This window comes from Symphalangus syndactylus, chromosome 8 (genome assembly GCF_028878055.3).
Source record: "Symphalangus syndactylus isolate Jambi chromosome 8, NHGRI_mSymSyn1-v2.1_pri, whole genome shotgun sequence".
NCBI lineage: Eukaryota > Metazoa > Chordata > Mammalia > Primates > Hylobatidae > Symphalangus > Symphalangus syndactylus.
In genome coordinates, this window is record NC_072430.2 from 13,761,422 (window position 1) to 13,776,924 (window position 15,503).

At 43.7% G+C, this 15,503-nt stretch overlaps 1 protein-coding gene across 25 annotated transcripts in view; it reads right to left on the minus strand.

Annotated features, from left to right (window-relative positions):
• The window catches only part of MARK3 (microtubule affinity regulating kinase 3), a 120,447-nt gene extending 105,412 nt beyond the window's left edge, over positions 1–15,035 (minus strand). For 20 of the 25 annotated variants that reach the window (XM_063643841.1, XM_063643840.1, XM_063643839.1 and 17 more), the window contains exon 1: positions 14,321–15,032. In XM_063643841.1, the coding sequence (XP_063499911.1) occupies positions 14,321–14,371 (51 nt within the window). In that variant the 5' untranslated portion in view covers positions 14,372–15,032. Of the gene's footprint in view, positions 1–14,320 lie in introns of all 25 variants that reach the window. The other 5 variants (XM_063643836.1, XM_063643833.1, XM_055288019.2 and 2 more) reach the window with 2 other exon arrangements.
• Positions 15,036–15,503: the final 468 nt, after the last annotated feature.

A 15,503-nucleotide genomic window follows, 5' to 3' on the forward strand; every position in this document is an offset into this window, starting at 1 on the left:
CCTGCCTTATTGTCCCAAAGTGCTGATATTACAGGTGTAAGCCACCATGCCTGGGCTACTTTATAATATTTCGTGGCAGACTATGCACATAATGGGTACTCAAAAGCTGCTGAGTTTAATTCTTATGGATTAAATGAGTCCTGATTCTTCTCCCTCCTGTGGAACTGAGCTGGTACCACTTCATCCACCATGAAAACTAGAATATGTACACTGCTACTGAAAATAATGCTGAATACAGCCAAAGACACGAGATTTCCTTCTTCAAGAAGTTGAACATGTGTTTAGGGAGACCACATTGGCCAAATACTTGTTTTCCCAAACATCTCTGCACCTAGAGATAGCCATCTGGCTTAGTTCTGGCCAGTTCTCATTAGTTAAAGTCTACTAGGTGGCAATGTAGTAGGGGGTAGGGGTTGGTAATGCCTTTGTTTATCATAAAAGGGGAGGCCAGGCACTGTGGCTCACACCTGTAATCCCAGCACTTTGGGAGGCCAAGGCTGGCAGATCACCTGAGGTCAGGAGTTCGAGACCTGCCTGGCCAACATGGTGAAACACCACCTCTACTAAAAGTACAAAAATTAGCCAGGCATGGTGGCACATGCCTGTAATCCCAGCTATTCAGGAGGCTGAGGCATGAGAATCGCTTGAACAAGGGAGGCGACGGTTGCAGTGAGCTGAGATCCTGCCACTGCACTCCAGCCTGAGTGACAGAAACTTCATCTCAAAAAAAAAAAAAAAAAAAAAAGGGAGAGTAGGGGGTTAAGGACAGAGTTGCCAGTACAGTTCCTTCCTCCTTCCTTTAATGCAACCATGTAGCTGTAGCTGTAAAACGTTATCCTGTAGCTACAGGGTCTCAAACATGACAGAAAAGACAAAACTACTTTAAAATACCACTAACTCCAATATTACTGAACTGCTGATCCAAAGCTAGACGCTGCATACCTCCAAATTTCTTTCTGGAGAAAAACAAACCCCTATTTGTTTAGGGCACTGTGTTAGGTCTTTGTGACGTTCAGCCAAAGCACTACTGACATAGGGGCCATATCAATGCAAAGCAATAAGAAAAATGGGAATGTGCTCCATTTTGTTTTACATATTAGTTCTTAATTTTGCCCACATAGAACCATGGATTGTAAATCACTGTATAATCAGAAGACAAATTAAAACATTTCTTAGACACATTTAAAAAATCTTTTTAAAAAAATCCTTGCCAGCAGGAAGTCCGTAAAAAATTTTTTTAACATCAATATGGGTCCAGAATAGTTTTGCCCTTGTATCTACCAGGCAGAGAACCAACCTGAAATCTGAGAGGCCTACTTAAGTACCCCCCACATGAGAAGAAATCAGGTTTACAAGTTTAAAACAGCAACAACTTTACACTATGTTTCAAATCTTCCGGAACAGAACTTGGTCCCTTCTGTAAAACACAAGAAGTGTGCCCTTACATGCGTTCTATTCCTTAAATCACAAGCCACCTACTTAACACATAGGTACGGTTTCCAAATGTTAAAAAACAAAAACAAAAACAAATTACAAAGCCAAGTTGTGACAATAAATGGCTGCCCTCCAAGAATTTTGTACTTTAGAGATATTCACAAAGTCACGTTTCACTTTTGAAAGCAGCTAGGCAATTATTTCATTCAACACAGAAAAAGGATTTTATAAGATTGAACAATTTATAATTTAAAAACTCTTGGCCAGGCATGGTGACTCATGCTTGTAATCCCAGCACCTTCAGAGGCTGAGGCAAGAGGCTTGCTTAAACCTGGAAGTTTGAGACCCGCCTGGGCAAACATAGCCAAGACCCTGTCTCTACCAAAAAGCCCCCACAAAATTCCTATAGCAAACTAGGATTAGAATGGGATGTCTGTCCTTGATTTGATAAAAATCACCAACCCCCCCAAAAAACAAGAATGCGCCCAAAGCCAAGGAATGTATAAAGAGATTCTAAAAATCATAGAGAAATACAAGTTAAAACCACAATGTAGTATCACATTAGACCTGTTAGACAGGGAAAAGTTAGAAAGCTCTGAAATGTTGGCAGAGAAACGGGAATACAAAAACTGTGGTGCACTATTGATGGAAGCAGCCATCTAGAAGAACAATCTCACATTTCCTGTGACCCAGCAAGTCCATTCCAAGCTATATATCCCAAAGAAACTCTTATATTGCTCCATAACGGGACATGCATGAAGATGCTGAAGCATTTTTTTTTGTGGTGACAGAGTTGCAGAAAATTAACATGTGCACCTCTGGCGAGCAGACTGGTAAAATGTGGTAGATGCATACATCTCACTGCTATTCAGCAATTAGATGCAATATATTAAGTGCAGATGAGACATATGTAATATTTACATAAAGTACCAAACATACCAAAATAAACTATGTAAGAACACATACACATACTAAACACATTAAAACAGTAACGCGGGATGGAGGGTAAGCAATGACATATGGAGATTAACAGGAACAGATAAGAAGATAGTCTCACATGGATCAAAGATAATGTGACTCTTCACAGCTGAATTTATGAGAAAGCATCTAAGAACATGAATAGGAAGGGGGAACTGTTATTGTCCCATAAATACAGTAAAATCTGTTTCACTTTTGAATAAAATAATTGTTACTGGTATAGTAGGTGAACTAATGTAATATGGTGAAAAATCATTTACTTGTCTAATCCTTAGAATAAAAAACTTGTAAGGTACAAGTTGTGGCTAAAAAAATGTTGATTCAGGCCAGGTGCGGTAGCTCACGCCTGTAATCCCAGCACTTTAGGAGGCCGAGGCAGGAGGATCACAAGGTCAGGAGTTCGAGACCAGCCTAGCCAATATGGTGAAACTCCGTCTCTACTAAAAATAAAAAAATTAGCCAGGCATGGTGGCGGGTGCCTGTAGTCCCAGCTACTCAGAAGGCTGAGGCAGGAGAATCGCTTGAACCTGGGAGGCAGAGGTTGCTGTGAGCCGAGATCGCGCCACTGCATTCCAGTCTGGGTGACAGAGCGAGACTCCATCTCAAAAAAAAAAAAAAAAAAAAAAAAAAGTTTATTCAGTAACTTTCGGCTAGTCAACTATATGGTAGGCATTAGCAGGGAATAAAAGAAATAGAAAAGTGTGGTGTCAAACCTTCAAGGCACTCATGATATACACGGGGTGCTAACGGGGGAATAGCAACTGAAACAAGGGGCAATTCCTGCCCAATGAGAAAATCAGAGTGAATACTCTAATGCTGTCCAATAGGTGTATAATGTGACATACATATGTAATTTTCAATTTTCTAGTAGCTCCATTAAAAAATGTAAAAAGAAACATTTAATACGTTAAATTAATTTAAATACCATTTTATTTAATTCAATATTTCAATGCATAATATAAAAAGGCTTTATATCCTATTTTTGAAATACTGTCTTTGAAGTCTGGTTTATCTTTTATACTTACAGAACACGTAAATTCAAACTAACCACGTTTCAAGTGCTTGGTAGCCCCATATGTGGCTAGTTACTACTGTGCTGGATAATGCAGCTCTAGGCATCCAAAGGACATCACATTTGGGTGAGATGAAGGAAAACAGGTATCCCAAGATGTGAAGGGATGGAGTCCTCAAAGGGCAAGTAGGAGAGTTCTTATGAGAGATGAGGGACATCTCAGGCCAGGCACCATCCAAGAGGTAAGAAAGCTTGGGTGAAAAGGGGAAATGCTACTCTACTACAACAACCCACCATTAGCCAAATTTACCGCCAATTTTTCAAGACGCCTATCAATCTTAGTTTGTTATTTATAATAACAAGTACTAGCTAAATTTTAAAGACATGTATTGACATATGTAAATATCTAATCCAAGTCTGGTTATAAATCATGGCTGTATTTACCTCCCCGCCCTCTCCAAACTCCATTAATATGAAAGTAAAGGAAAAAAATATAAGGCATAAGGAAAAAAGCCACAAGACAAAGAAAACAGAAGTGATGACAGATATACTTTCAGAAACTAAAAAAAGAAGGAAAATGACTTAACATATATAAGAAAGATTAATCCTAAGTCAGCTATGGAGATATTGGAAAATCCTGATTTGTATTACAGAACCCTCAAAAGGTTCAGGAACTGGTGGTGCAAGTACCTCTAGAAGTGTGACTGAAGTAAGCCTGGAACAAGAAGATCTGTCAGTCTGTTAAATAACAGACCCCCTGGGTCTCCTCTCCCACTCTGGCAAAAAACTGAAGGTTCTTTAGAAAGGGCAAAATGGAACGTCTCTGGGCTTGGGGACACAGGGCACAACTGAGGGCAGGGACACTGAAAACAAGGAGAGAAAGCAGAAAGCCACAGACCTTTCCTTCTGCCCTTTCCCGACTCAGCTCCCTGGAACATGGGCATTCTGTGCTTGCCCAAGCCGACTGATAAGACAAAATATACTGGTATCAAGAGCACCACAAAGAAATAACAGTGTGCCCCACTGTTGTATTCAAGATCCATCCAAATGCACAAAACTTCCAATCAGCCTTAAATAAACACAGAAAAATAAGCAAGACTCAAAATAGCATTCTCTCTCTCTCCAAATTGGAGTGTCAGAAGCTATATAAGACAAAAAACAAAATTCTGAGGAAAAAGGGCATTCAGTCTAGAATTCTATATGCAGCCAAAATATCAATCAAGTATGAGAACAGAATAAAGATGTTTGCAGATATGAAAGGATTTTAAAAATTTACCTCCAAGCAACTTTCTCAGAAAATCACTGGAGGAACTGCTGCAATGAAACATGGGAGTGAACCAAGGAGAAGAAAATAGGATCGAACGGGAAAGGCAAAGGGAATCCCTAGGATATGGGTGAAGGGAGATCTCAGGATGACAACTACGCAGCAGAACACAGTTAGAACACAGGTCAGCCTGACAGAGATGAAAGTGACTGAATGCCTGATAAATCTGGCCACAGAGGAAATTGAGAAAGTGAAGTCATAAAATTCTAAGTAAACAAACAAAAAAACCAAGACACAACATGAGATGATGTTATTCTCTTTTGATTAAAAAAAAAAAAACAACAAAAAACCATGAGGCATAGACAAGTGAATTTGTCCACAGTTACTTAAATCTCAAGACTAGTTTCAAATTCCAGTCTATAACTCTAAATTCTAATTTCTCCTTTTATATTTTGTTCCCTCTTTTTTGCTCCATATCTTATGAGGTCCATTCTACCTTTTCAGAATCTTTATCTCAATCAGTCTTAGGCTCTCATTTTTGTCTTCCACTTTCAAGCTCAGACTCTTTCCATCACACATCCCTTCAGGAAAGTAGTGTAAGATTGTGGCCAGGCACTGTGGCTCATGCCTATAATCCTAGCACTCTGGGAGGCCGAGGAGGGTGGATCACTTGACGTCAGGAGTTCAAGACCAGCCTGACCATGGTGAAACCCTGTCTCTACTAAAAATACAAAAATTAGCCAGGCGTGGTGGCGGGTGCCTGTAATCCCAGCTACTCGGGAGGCTGAGGCAGGAGAATTGCTGGAACCCAGGAGGCAGAGGTTGCAGTGAGCCAATATCATGCCACTGCACTCCAGCCTGGGCAACAGAGCAAGACTCCATCACAAAAAAAGAAAAAACACTAGAGTTATGTAAAATTCTATAAACAAAACCTGTGAATTCAACTTCTCTGATTTTATATTAAATTCTACCAATACAGATTTTTGTGTCAAATGTCCATACACAAACCCCACAATATTTAGGTCCAACAAAAAGCAACTGCCTATCAATAAGAAATACAGAAAAAACACCTGCTTTGTTTGAGCTTCAACACTGAACTTCAAGGTCCCACATAACCCACAGAAACAATGTCTTATCTAGTGCATACAGAAGTACACAAGACTAACCATAGTTGAGCAGCTTGAGTGGCTAGAGTGTAGTGTCTCGGCTGAAGATAAAGTTGGATGCCCCTCCCATCTCCAAAAAAAAAGGCCTTTTCTTTCAAAGCCAACTTCTGCCCTTCCAATTGTTCTGTACAAGCAGGCGCAGATGGGTCAGTACAAATTCCTTACTACTTTTGCAGACCAACTCCAAGCACAACCTTTAACTTCTTGTGTGAGACAGGACATTGAAGCTTCCCAGGTAATAGATTTATTTTCTCCTTCATGTTTAATTTGAAATTTTAAAATGGATATGAGACAAATGAATTTTCTGCTTTAGTCCTCCCAGTGGTGATCAGAGGGTACTGCATTCCCTGACTCCTTTTTCTCTTTTAACCAAAGCCACAAGTCATGGAATATTCCCTGACTCTTACTAGGAATTTGTTCCAGCCCAGGAACAAATTCCAGGCATAAAATTTGGCTATATCTTAGAATAATAAAATGCAGGCCGAGCACAGTGGCTCAAGCCTGTAATCCCAGCACTTTGGGAGGCCAAGGCAGGCGGATCACCCAAGGTGAGGAGTTCGAGACCAGCCTGGCCAACATGGTGAAACCCCATCCCTACTAAAAATACAAAAAATTAGCTGGGCATGGTGGTGCGTGCCTGTAATCCCAGCTACTTAGGTTGGGAGGCGGAGGTTGCAGTGAGCCAAAGTCACGAGATTGCACTCCAGCCTGGCAACAAGAGTGAAACTCTGTCTCCAAAAAAAAAAAAAAAAAAAAAAGTAATAAAATGCAGAACAATCCTCTTTGCAATCAAATAGTTAATATTAATTTTTATTAGACTGTATAAGCCTCTACGTAATTACAATGTAAATCATGCACCATGTAAGTCTAAATAGTTACAATGTATATATCATGAGCTACATAACTTAAATGACCAAAATTCTACTTACTGCAAATTTCAACCTTTACCTAGTTTACATACATAAGATAAGGATGCTCAAATTGAAGTCTATAAGATCTTTCCCTGAAAACTGACTAAATATTTTCATGAATTCTTCAGAGATCAACTTTTCTTTCTTAAGATACATAGTTTCACCATGTTGTCCAGGTGGACTCAAGTGATCCTCTGGCCTTAGCCTCCTGAGTAGCTGAAACTAAAGGCCAACTTTTTTCTGAAAAGGCCCAAACAGCTTGATTCAAAAGGTTGTGCTTAGAAGTTAAAAAGCTGATTAAGCCGGGGGCACAGTGGCTCACACCTGTAATCCCAGCACTTTGGGAGGCCGAGGAGGGAAGAGGGAGGATCATGAGGTCAGGAGTTTGGGATCAGCCTGCCAACACGGCGAAACCCCGTCTCTACCGAATATACAAAAAAAAATTAGCTGGGCATGGTAACAGGCACCTGTAATCCCATCTACTCGGGAGGCTGAGGCAGGAGAATTGCTTGAACCCCGGAGGCAGAGGTGGCAGTGAGCCGAGATCATGCCACTGCACTCCAGCCTGGGCAACAAAGAGTGAAACTCCATCTCAAAAAATAAAATAAAATTTAAAAATTAGCTGGGCGTGGTGGCGGCCGCCTGTAATCCTAGCTACTTGGAAAGCTGAGGCAGGAGAATCACTTGAACCCGGGAGGCGGAGGTTGCAGCGAGCAAGATCGTGCCACTGCACTCCAGCCCAGGCAACAGTGCAAGACTCCGTCTCAGGAAATTAAAAAAAAAAAAAAAAAAAAAAAAAAAAAAGCTGATTAAATAAAACCATATTACATATTTTAAATGAGATACTCTACAAAGTATTGCTGGCTGGTATACAGTTAAGTGATCACCAAATGGCAACTATTGTTATTTTCCACAACCACAATTTTTAATAAAGTTTTTTTTAAACTCATGGAACCTGAAAACTCAACTAAATGGTCTGGAAATCTTCCTTTGATAGTCACAGTACAATCTAAAAGGAGTATAGTTTAGTTAGCAAGCCTTCACTGAACACTGAGGCAGTGATTTTTTTTTTCTTAATAAATAAACATCAGAAATTCTTGCTATAGCGATTCTTAAGAGTGGTCCCCGGACCTGGAGCATCAACATCACCTGGCAACTTGTTAGAAATTCCAATTCTACGGGTAAAATCAAGGTCTGGGGGGTAGGGCCCAGTGATCACAGTTCTAAAGCCCTTCAGGTGATTCTAGTATTTGCTTAAGTTTGAGAGTTACAGACTAGTTTCATAAAGCTCAGGCTGCTTTGTCCCGCAAGGAGCAGGAAATCCTAAAGAGCGGGAATGCTATGTGTCCCAGGTATATGGCCTCTACAGCACCTAGTACAGTATCATACACATGGTAGGCAATCACACTTGCTGAACAGGTTAATTCAGTCCACATAACCTATGGCTGACTAGACAACAGCATCATCAGTTTCACATAGGTCAGAAATTTGGGGGACTATTTGCATTAACTAATAATAAGTACATGATGCACACATATCAGTAACTGTTAAATAACTTAACTGGGAAAGCCCTGGGCCTCTGGTACTTTGGCCAATAACGTTACCAGGCTTACAAAGTGTCATATCCTTCGAAATTAAGGTGAAAAATATGTTTCTAATTTTGCCAGTATAGAAAAAGGATGTATCCGTGGCTCCATATAACTATGGAACATAAACTGAAATGCAAACTGTTTGGTTGCCTTTAAAAAGCATACTTTGACTGGGTACAGTGGCTCACGCCTGTAATCCCAGCACTTTGGGAGGCCAAGGCGGGCGGATCACCTGAGGTCAGGAGTTTGAGAACAGCCTGGCCAACATGGCGAAACCCCATCTCTACTAAAAATACAAAACAAAACAAAACAAAACAAACAAACAAAAAAAAGCCAGGCATGGTGGTGGAAGTCTGTAATCCCAGCTACTCGGGAGGCTGCGCACGAGAATCGCTTGAACCCGGGCGGCAGAGGTTGGCAGTGAGCCGAGAATGCACCATTGCACTCCAAACTGGGCGACAGAGCAAGACTCCGTCTCAATTTAAAAAAAAAAAAAAAAAAAAAAGCATATTTGACATATCAGCCAACTATAATGTATGAATTCAAGCTGGATTCTAATTTGAACAGTTTAAAAATTAGAAATGTGAGAAAATTTAAATACTGCATATTTGAGATTAAGAAAATATGATAAAGGTATTGCTTTTATTTTTCTTAAAACAGGCTTTATCTCTTCTAAAAGCTTTAGAGAGGGAATGATATTGCATTTGCTTCTTCATTTATAAATGAAATAAGATTGGCCACTGAGCTGCGCTGTTGAGTACATGGGGGCTAAGTACATACCAGGGTTTCTCAACCCTGGCACTACTGACATTTTAGGCCGGGTAATTCTTTGCTGTGGCAGGCTGTCCTATGTACTGTAAAATTAGCATTCCTGGTCAGCCAACCCTTTCTCCAGTTGTGATAACCAAAAATGTCTTTAGACATTGTCAAATGTCCACTAGAGGGCAAAATCACCCTGTGGCTGAGAAGCATTGATAAATAACATTCTATTTTTTTAATTTTCCTATAATAAAATATTTTAAAAAATAGTTTTGACTGAGTGTGGTGGCTCACACCTGTAATTCCAGTACTCTGGGAGGCTGGGACAGGAGGACTGCTTGAGCCCAGGAGTTAGAGACCACCTTGGGCAATATAGGGAGATCCCATCTCTATGAAAAAATTAAAAATTAGCCATGCATGTGGTGGGGCACGCCTGTAGTCCCAGCTACTCAGGAGGCTGAATCGGAAGGATTGCTTGAGCCCAAGAGGTCAAGGCTACAGCAAGCTGTGATTGCTCCACTGCACTCCAGCTTGGGTGACAGAGTGAGATACTGTCTCAAAATAAAAATAAAATCTGCAGCAAGCTTGTCCAACCCACAGCCCAAGGGCTGCATGCAGCCCAGCACAGCTTTGAAAGTGACTCAACACAAATTCATAGTTTGTTAAAAACACTGTGAGACTTTTTTGCAGTTTATTTTTAAGCTTATCAGCTATTGTTAGTGTATTTTATCTGTGGCCCAAGACAATTCTTCTTCCAATGTGGCCCAGGGACGCCAAAAGATTGGACACCCCTGATCTACAAGCTTAAAAATAAAGTTTTAGAAATATTCTATGTACAGGTACAACTACATCTTGTTGTGGAGCCTAAGCTAGAGATCTGAGGCCCAGTAGAGGCTTTGCTACTAAATAGTTAGTGTCCCTCCTGTCATTACCAGCAGACTTTGTCACCTCTGAGTCTCAGCAACCTCACTGGATCAGACTGAGTAGTTCTTTTGAGCTATAACATGATATGGCAACAGTGAACTTTTTTTTTTTGAGATGGAGTCTTGCTGTGTCGCCCAGGCCAGAGTGCAGTGGCATGATCTCGGCTCACTGCAAGCTCCGCCTCCCGGGTTCACGCCATTCTCCTGCCTCAGCCTCCCGAGTAGCTGGGACTACAGGTGCCCGCCACCACGCCTGGCTAATTTTTTATATTTTTAGTAGACACAGGGTTTCACCGTGTTAGCCAGGATGGTCTCGATCGCCTGACCTCGTTATCTGCCCGCCTTGGCCTCCCAGAGTGCTGGGATTACAGGCATGAGCCACCGCACCTGGCTTTTTTTTTTTTTTTTTTTTTTTTTTTTTTTTTTTTTTGACACGGAGTCTCCCTCTGTCGCCCAGGCTGGAGTGCAATGGCTTGATCTCAGCTCACTGCACTCTCCGTCTCCAGGGTTCAAGCGATTCTCCTGCCTCAGCCTCCCAAGTAGCTGGGATTACAGGCGCCCACCAATGCGCCCGGCTAATTTTTGTATTTTTAGTAGAGACAGGGTTTTGCCATCTTGGTCAGGCTGGTCTCGAACTCCTGACCTCAGGTGATCCACCTGCCTTGGCCTCCCAAAGTGCTGGGATTACAGGCGTGAGCCACTGCGCCTGGCCAACAGTAAACTTTTATATATCCATTCACTAAGGGTGGACATTAATATATGGAAATCAAACAAAAACAAATTAGTGTACAAGGATGAAGATAATATTTATGTTGCAAATTGTCTGCTTTTTTTTTTTGGAGACAGAGTCTTACTCTGTCACCCATGCTGCAGTGCAGTGGCATGATATCGGCTCACTGCAACCTTTGCCTCTTGTGTTCAAGTGATTCTCCCACCTCAGCCTCCTGAGTAGCTGGGATTACAGGCATGCACCACCGCACCCGGCTAATTTTTTTTTTTTTTTTTTTTTTTTTTTTTTTTTGAGACGGAGTCTCGCTCTGTCGCCCAGGCTGGAATGCAGTGGCCCGATCTCGGCTCACTGCAAGCTCTGCCTCCCAGGTTCATGCCATTCTCCTGCCTCAGCCTCCCGAGTAGCTGGGACTACAGGTGCCTGCCACCACGCCGGGCTAATTTTTCATATTTTTAGTAGAGACGGGGTTTCACCATGTTAGCCAGGATGGTCTCGATCTCCTGACCTCGTGATCCACCAGCCTCAGCCTCTCAAAAGTGCTGGGATTACAGGCATGAGCCACCACACCCGGCCTGCCTTTTCTTAGTCTTGATCTAATAAATGACATTCTTATCACAGTTATATACAATTATTTAAAATTTAAATAAGATTCCTGGGATAAGCACAATAAAAAGTATTTTTACAGAATACTAAAACAAAACTGTTCTAGTCACAATAGCCAAAAATGTCCATCACTGGTGAGTGGATTAAAAAAAATTGTGGCACAGCCAAAGAAGGAAATACTTACACAGCAATAAAAAGGAATGAACTACTGATACACATTCAAATAAATCTCAAAAGCACTACTCTAAGTGAAAAAAAGACACAAAAGATTATTTACTCTGTGACTCCACTTACATAGCATCCTAGAAAAGGCAAAACTACAGGGACAGAAAGCAGATCAGTGGTTACCCAGCGGCTGAGAAAGGGAGAGGGCACTGACTATAAAGGGCCATAAGGGACCTTTCTGGCGATGGAAGTGTTCTACGTCTTGATTGTGATAGTAGTTACATAACTATACGCTTGTCAAAATTCACCAAACTGTATACTTAAAACAGATGAACATTACATCTCAACAAACCTAACTTTAAGAAAAAAGGTTCTCAACAGAATGAGAGCTCCCATTCATTCTTGTACATTCACCACTCAATTGGCAGGAAGTCTAATAATACTTAGCAGTGCAGTAATGTAGGTAATTAATATGGTCTATACCTGAGTTGTAACACTGACACAAGGGCTCCACACTGTGAAAGCTACACAGCTCCTTCCAGAACATGCCAATACAAGAGTTAAAAATGTAACTGGGCATGGTAAATTAATGCAACAATGTGTGATAAACTTGATTTTAAAAAAAAGTCAAAAATTCATTTTAAATACACTACATGGCCAGGCATGGTGGCTCATGCCTGTAATCCCAGCACTTTGGGAGGCCGAGGTGGGAGGATCACCTGAAGTTGGGAGTTCGAGACCAGCATGACCAACATGGAGAAACCCCGTCTCTACTAAAAATACAAAATTAGCCAGGAGTGGTGGCACATGCCTGGCTACTCAGGAGGCTGAGACAGGAGAATCACTTGAACCTGGGAGGCGGAGGTTGCAGTGAGCTGAGATCATGCCACGGCACTCCAGCCTGGGAGACAGAGCCAGACTCTATCTTAAAAAAGAAAGAAAGAAAGAAGACCCATTTGAAATCCTTTATTATCACAAATCTGCTATGACTGTTTTTGGCTTCAATTTAGAAAGCATGGAGTTCCTACTCTGGTTCAATGTAAGGTTTTGCTTCTCTGAGAGAAGATCAATGATCAAAACTAATCAGTTGGGCACAGTGGCTCACGCCTGTCATCTCAGCACTTTGGGGGGCCGAGGCGGGCGGATCACATGAGGCCAGGAGTTCTAGACCAGCCTGGCCAACATGGTGAAACTCTGTCTCTACTAAAAATACAAAAATTAGCTGGGCGTGGTGGTGCACGCCAGTAATCCCAGCTGCTCGGGAGGCTGAGGCATGATAATCACTTCAGCCTGGGAGGTGGAGGCTGCAGTGAGCCAAGATCGCACCACTGCACTCCAGCCTGGGAGACAGTCTCGGTCTGTCTCTACATAAATAAATAATAAATAAATAAATAAGGTTTCTTTAAAAGGACTATAAGAAAATTAGTTCCCTGACTCACCTAGTCTAAGAGTTTCTATTACTCACTCTTTATATAATTTTCTAATCTATCTCAGGTGGAGAAAGGTACATCACTGTTCTACTTACTTAGGGCTAAAGAGCATTAAATACTGTACACTAATATGCTACAGGGATGCTTTAGGCTATGGTTTATGTTTACGGACTAAATTATCAAACAGCTATCCAGCAAACAAGTGGCATTTCTGAAGATCAAAATGAAAGCATTAACACCACTAGGCCACAACATCTCAGGACATTACTGAAAGCATGAAAACACTCAAAGCAAGGAAGCATTCCCTAAGAGAAGACATTTCGTGCCAGCAATTACCTCATAACACTTTTAATGAAAGGCCAGTGAAGTTTCTTTACAAGTTATTTACTAGATGTTTTACAGAATATAAGCAACAACTAGATTGAAACACTTTTGAACCCAGTGTTAGAGGAGAGTTCAGAAAACGAACAGAGTCAAACGTTTCTTCAATGGAATTTCTACTGTAAGTTCTCATTTTCTAGCAGTGCTGTTCCTGGCATTTTGTAGTTTCACATGAACAAAATCAAAGGTTCCTTTTATAAAACCATAGCCTGTGAGCGCTGAAAGGGACCTAAGAGCTCATCTAAGCCAACCTCTTTTTAGGAAGGAGGACAGCGAAGCCCCCAGCGGGTGTCCCTCAGCTAGGCAGTGAGTGGCAGAGCAGAGCTTCACTATACATCTGCTTTTCTGCTTTTCAAAATGTTTAACCAACTCCTTCAAAAAAGATTTGTATGGAAAAGAAACTATGCCTTAATAAAGGCTGTGCGCTAGTGTTCTGGAATTCCTAAGGGTACCGCAAAGATCCCTCAGTGGACACTTAGTGACTGTGATTAAATTTAGTTCCAGACCATCTTAAAGAACGAGACAGCCCACTTGACCCAATCGATTACTCTTAATCAGCACCAGTAACATATGTTATTAATGTGACAGTCTCTCAAGAATTGCCTGACCAAGTTAAAAGCAGAGTTCGGTTAAAATAAGCACTGACCACTGCAGTGATCTGACACACACACGCACTATCCACTGCGCGGCAACCCGGCCTCTCAAAGCACCGATCCGTAACGCTGCAACTCATGGGCTTTATTAACCGACTAGACTGCCGGCATAATCGATATACTTCGCAGACCCGCCCGCGAACAGCGGGACAGGGCGGACTTCTGGAGGAAACGGTCCGACCTGGCTACCTCTTGGGTGACTACGGCCTGCCCTCTATTTCCAGAGCGTTCGGCTGGGGGGAACACCCGACTGCAAGGCACTGCCCGAGGAGCACGAATGCCACCCCGAAGGTCCGCCAACTACAACGCCCAGGTTACTTACGTTTTCAGTGTCTCGTTCATTCACCGTTGGCAATGGGGTCCTAGTGGACATTTTACTGCACTTTAATTCTGCACAATGCGAGGGTGAAAACAAAACAGCACAGCCCTAGAAGGCCGGCGACCAGCGTCCTCGAGTCCACGGCAGTTCTGAAAAGGCGCCGTGGGGAGGGCGGCTCCCTTCCCCCAACGGCCGTCTAGATCCCGGGCCTGGCCCGGGCCGTCCCCCGGCGGGTCCCGGGGCTCATTCTCTCCCTGCCTCGGTGGCCGAGGCGAGGAGCCCGGGAGGGCGGCAGTGGCGGAGCCGAGCCTGCGGGCGGCAGGCTGCGCTTCGGCCCGCCGGCGTCTCTTCGTCTCAGGGCGCCCCGCGATCCTGGGCCCCCTCGCCTCCTTCTCCACTCCCGCCCGTCGCGCCGCGAATTTCAGCTCGCGGGCCTCCACACAGCGCCGCCGGCGGCGCCTGAAAAAGAGGAGGCGGAGGAGGATGTAAAGGAAGTGGAGCGCAAGACAGGCCGCCGCGGGCTGTGGGCGCCGACCATGGAGCGGGCTGCAGAGGAGGCGCCTGCGCCCGACTGCTTCTCCCTCTCTAGCGAGCTTAATGCCTCAGCCTCCGCCCTGCTGGCCGCCGCTGCCGCCGCCGCACCCCGGCACCTCGGAGCCTCACGGACCCAAGATGGCCGGCTCTCGGCTTCCTCTGCTGCCTCCGGCTGCCGGAAGTGACGACAGGCCGCCACCCGGAGTCCCGCCAATCAGCGTGGCCTGAAAAAGCCGGCCCGGCTGTTGTTGCTAGGGGCGACTTGGTCCAGACCCCGCCGCTGGGGCGGTGCAGAGGGCGGGATAGTGCTGGCCGGGTCTCCGCTGACTCCCGCGGGCTGCGAGTTCCTCCTGTCCGGAGCGCGCCGGCAACCCCGAAAGAGCCGAGAAACGGCTCTGGGCGACAGCCGGAGCCCTCCCGCTGAGTTGGCATTTACAGACTACAGGCCTGGGTTGGCTGGATTACAGATCGAGAGCCTACTGTGCGCAAAAGTTGCGGTTGCATCCCTGGGACTGCGCTGCACCGAATGGAGCCCCAGCATTAATTAATGGCAGGGCCGCGGCTACGGGAAGGCGCCGGGCTCTTGCATCCTTAACTGTGACCCGGGCGTCAGGCTCTCGCCAACAAACCTTCCTGTCTCCGGATCTGAGCA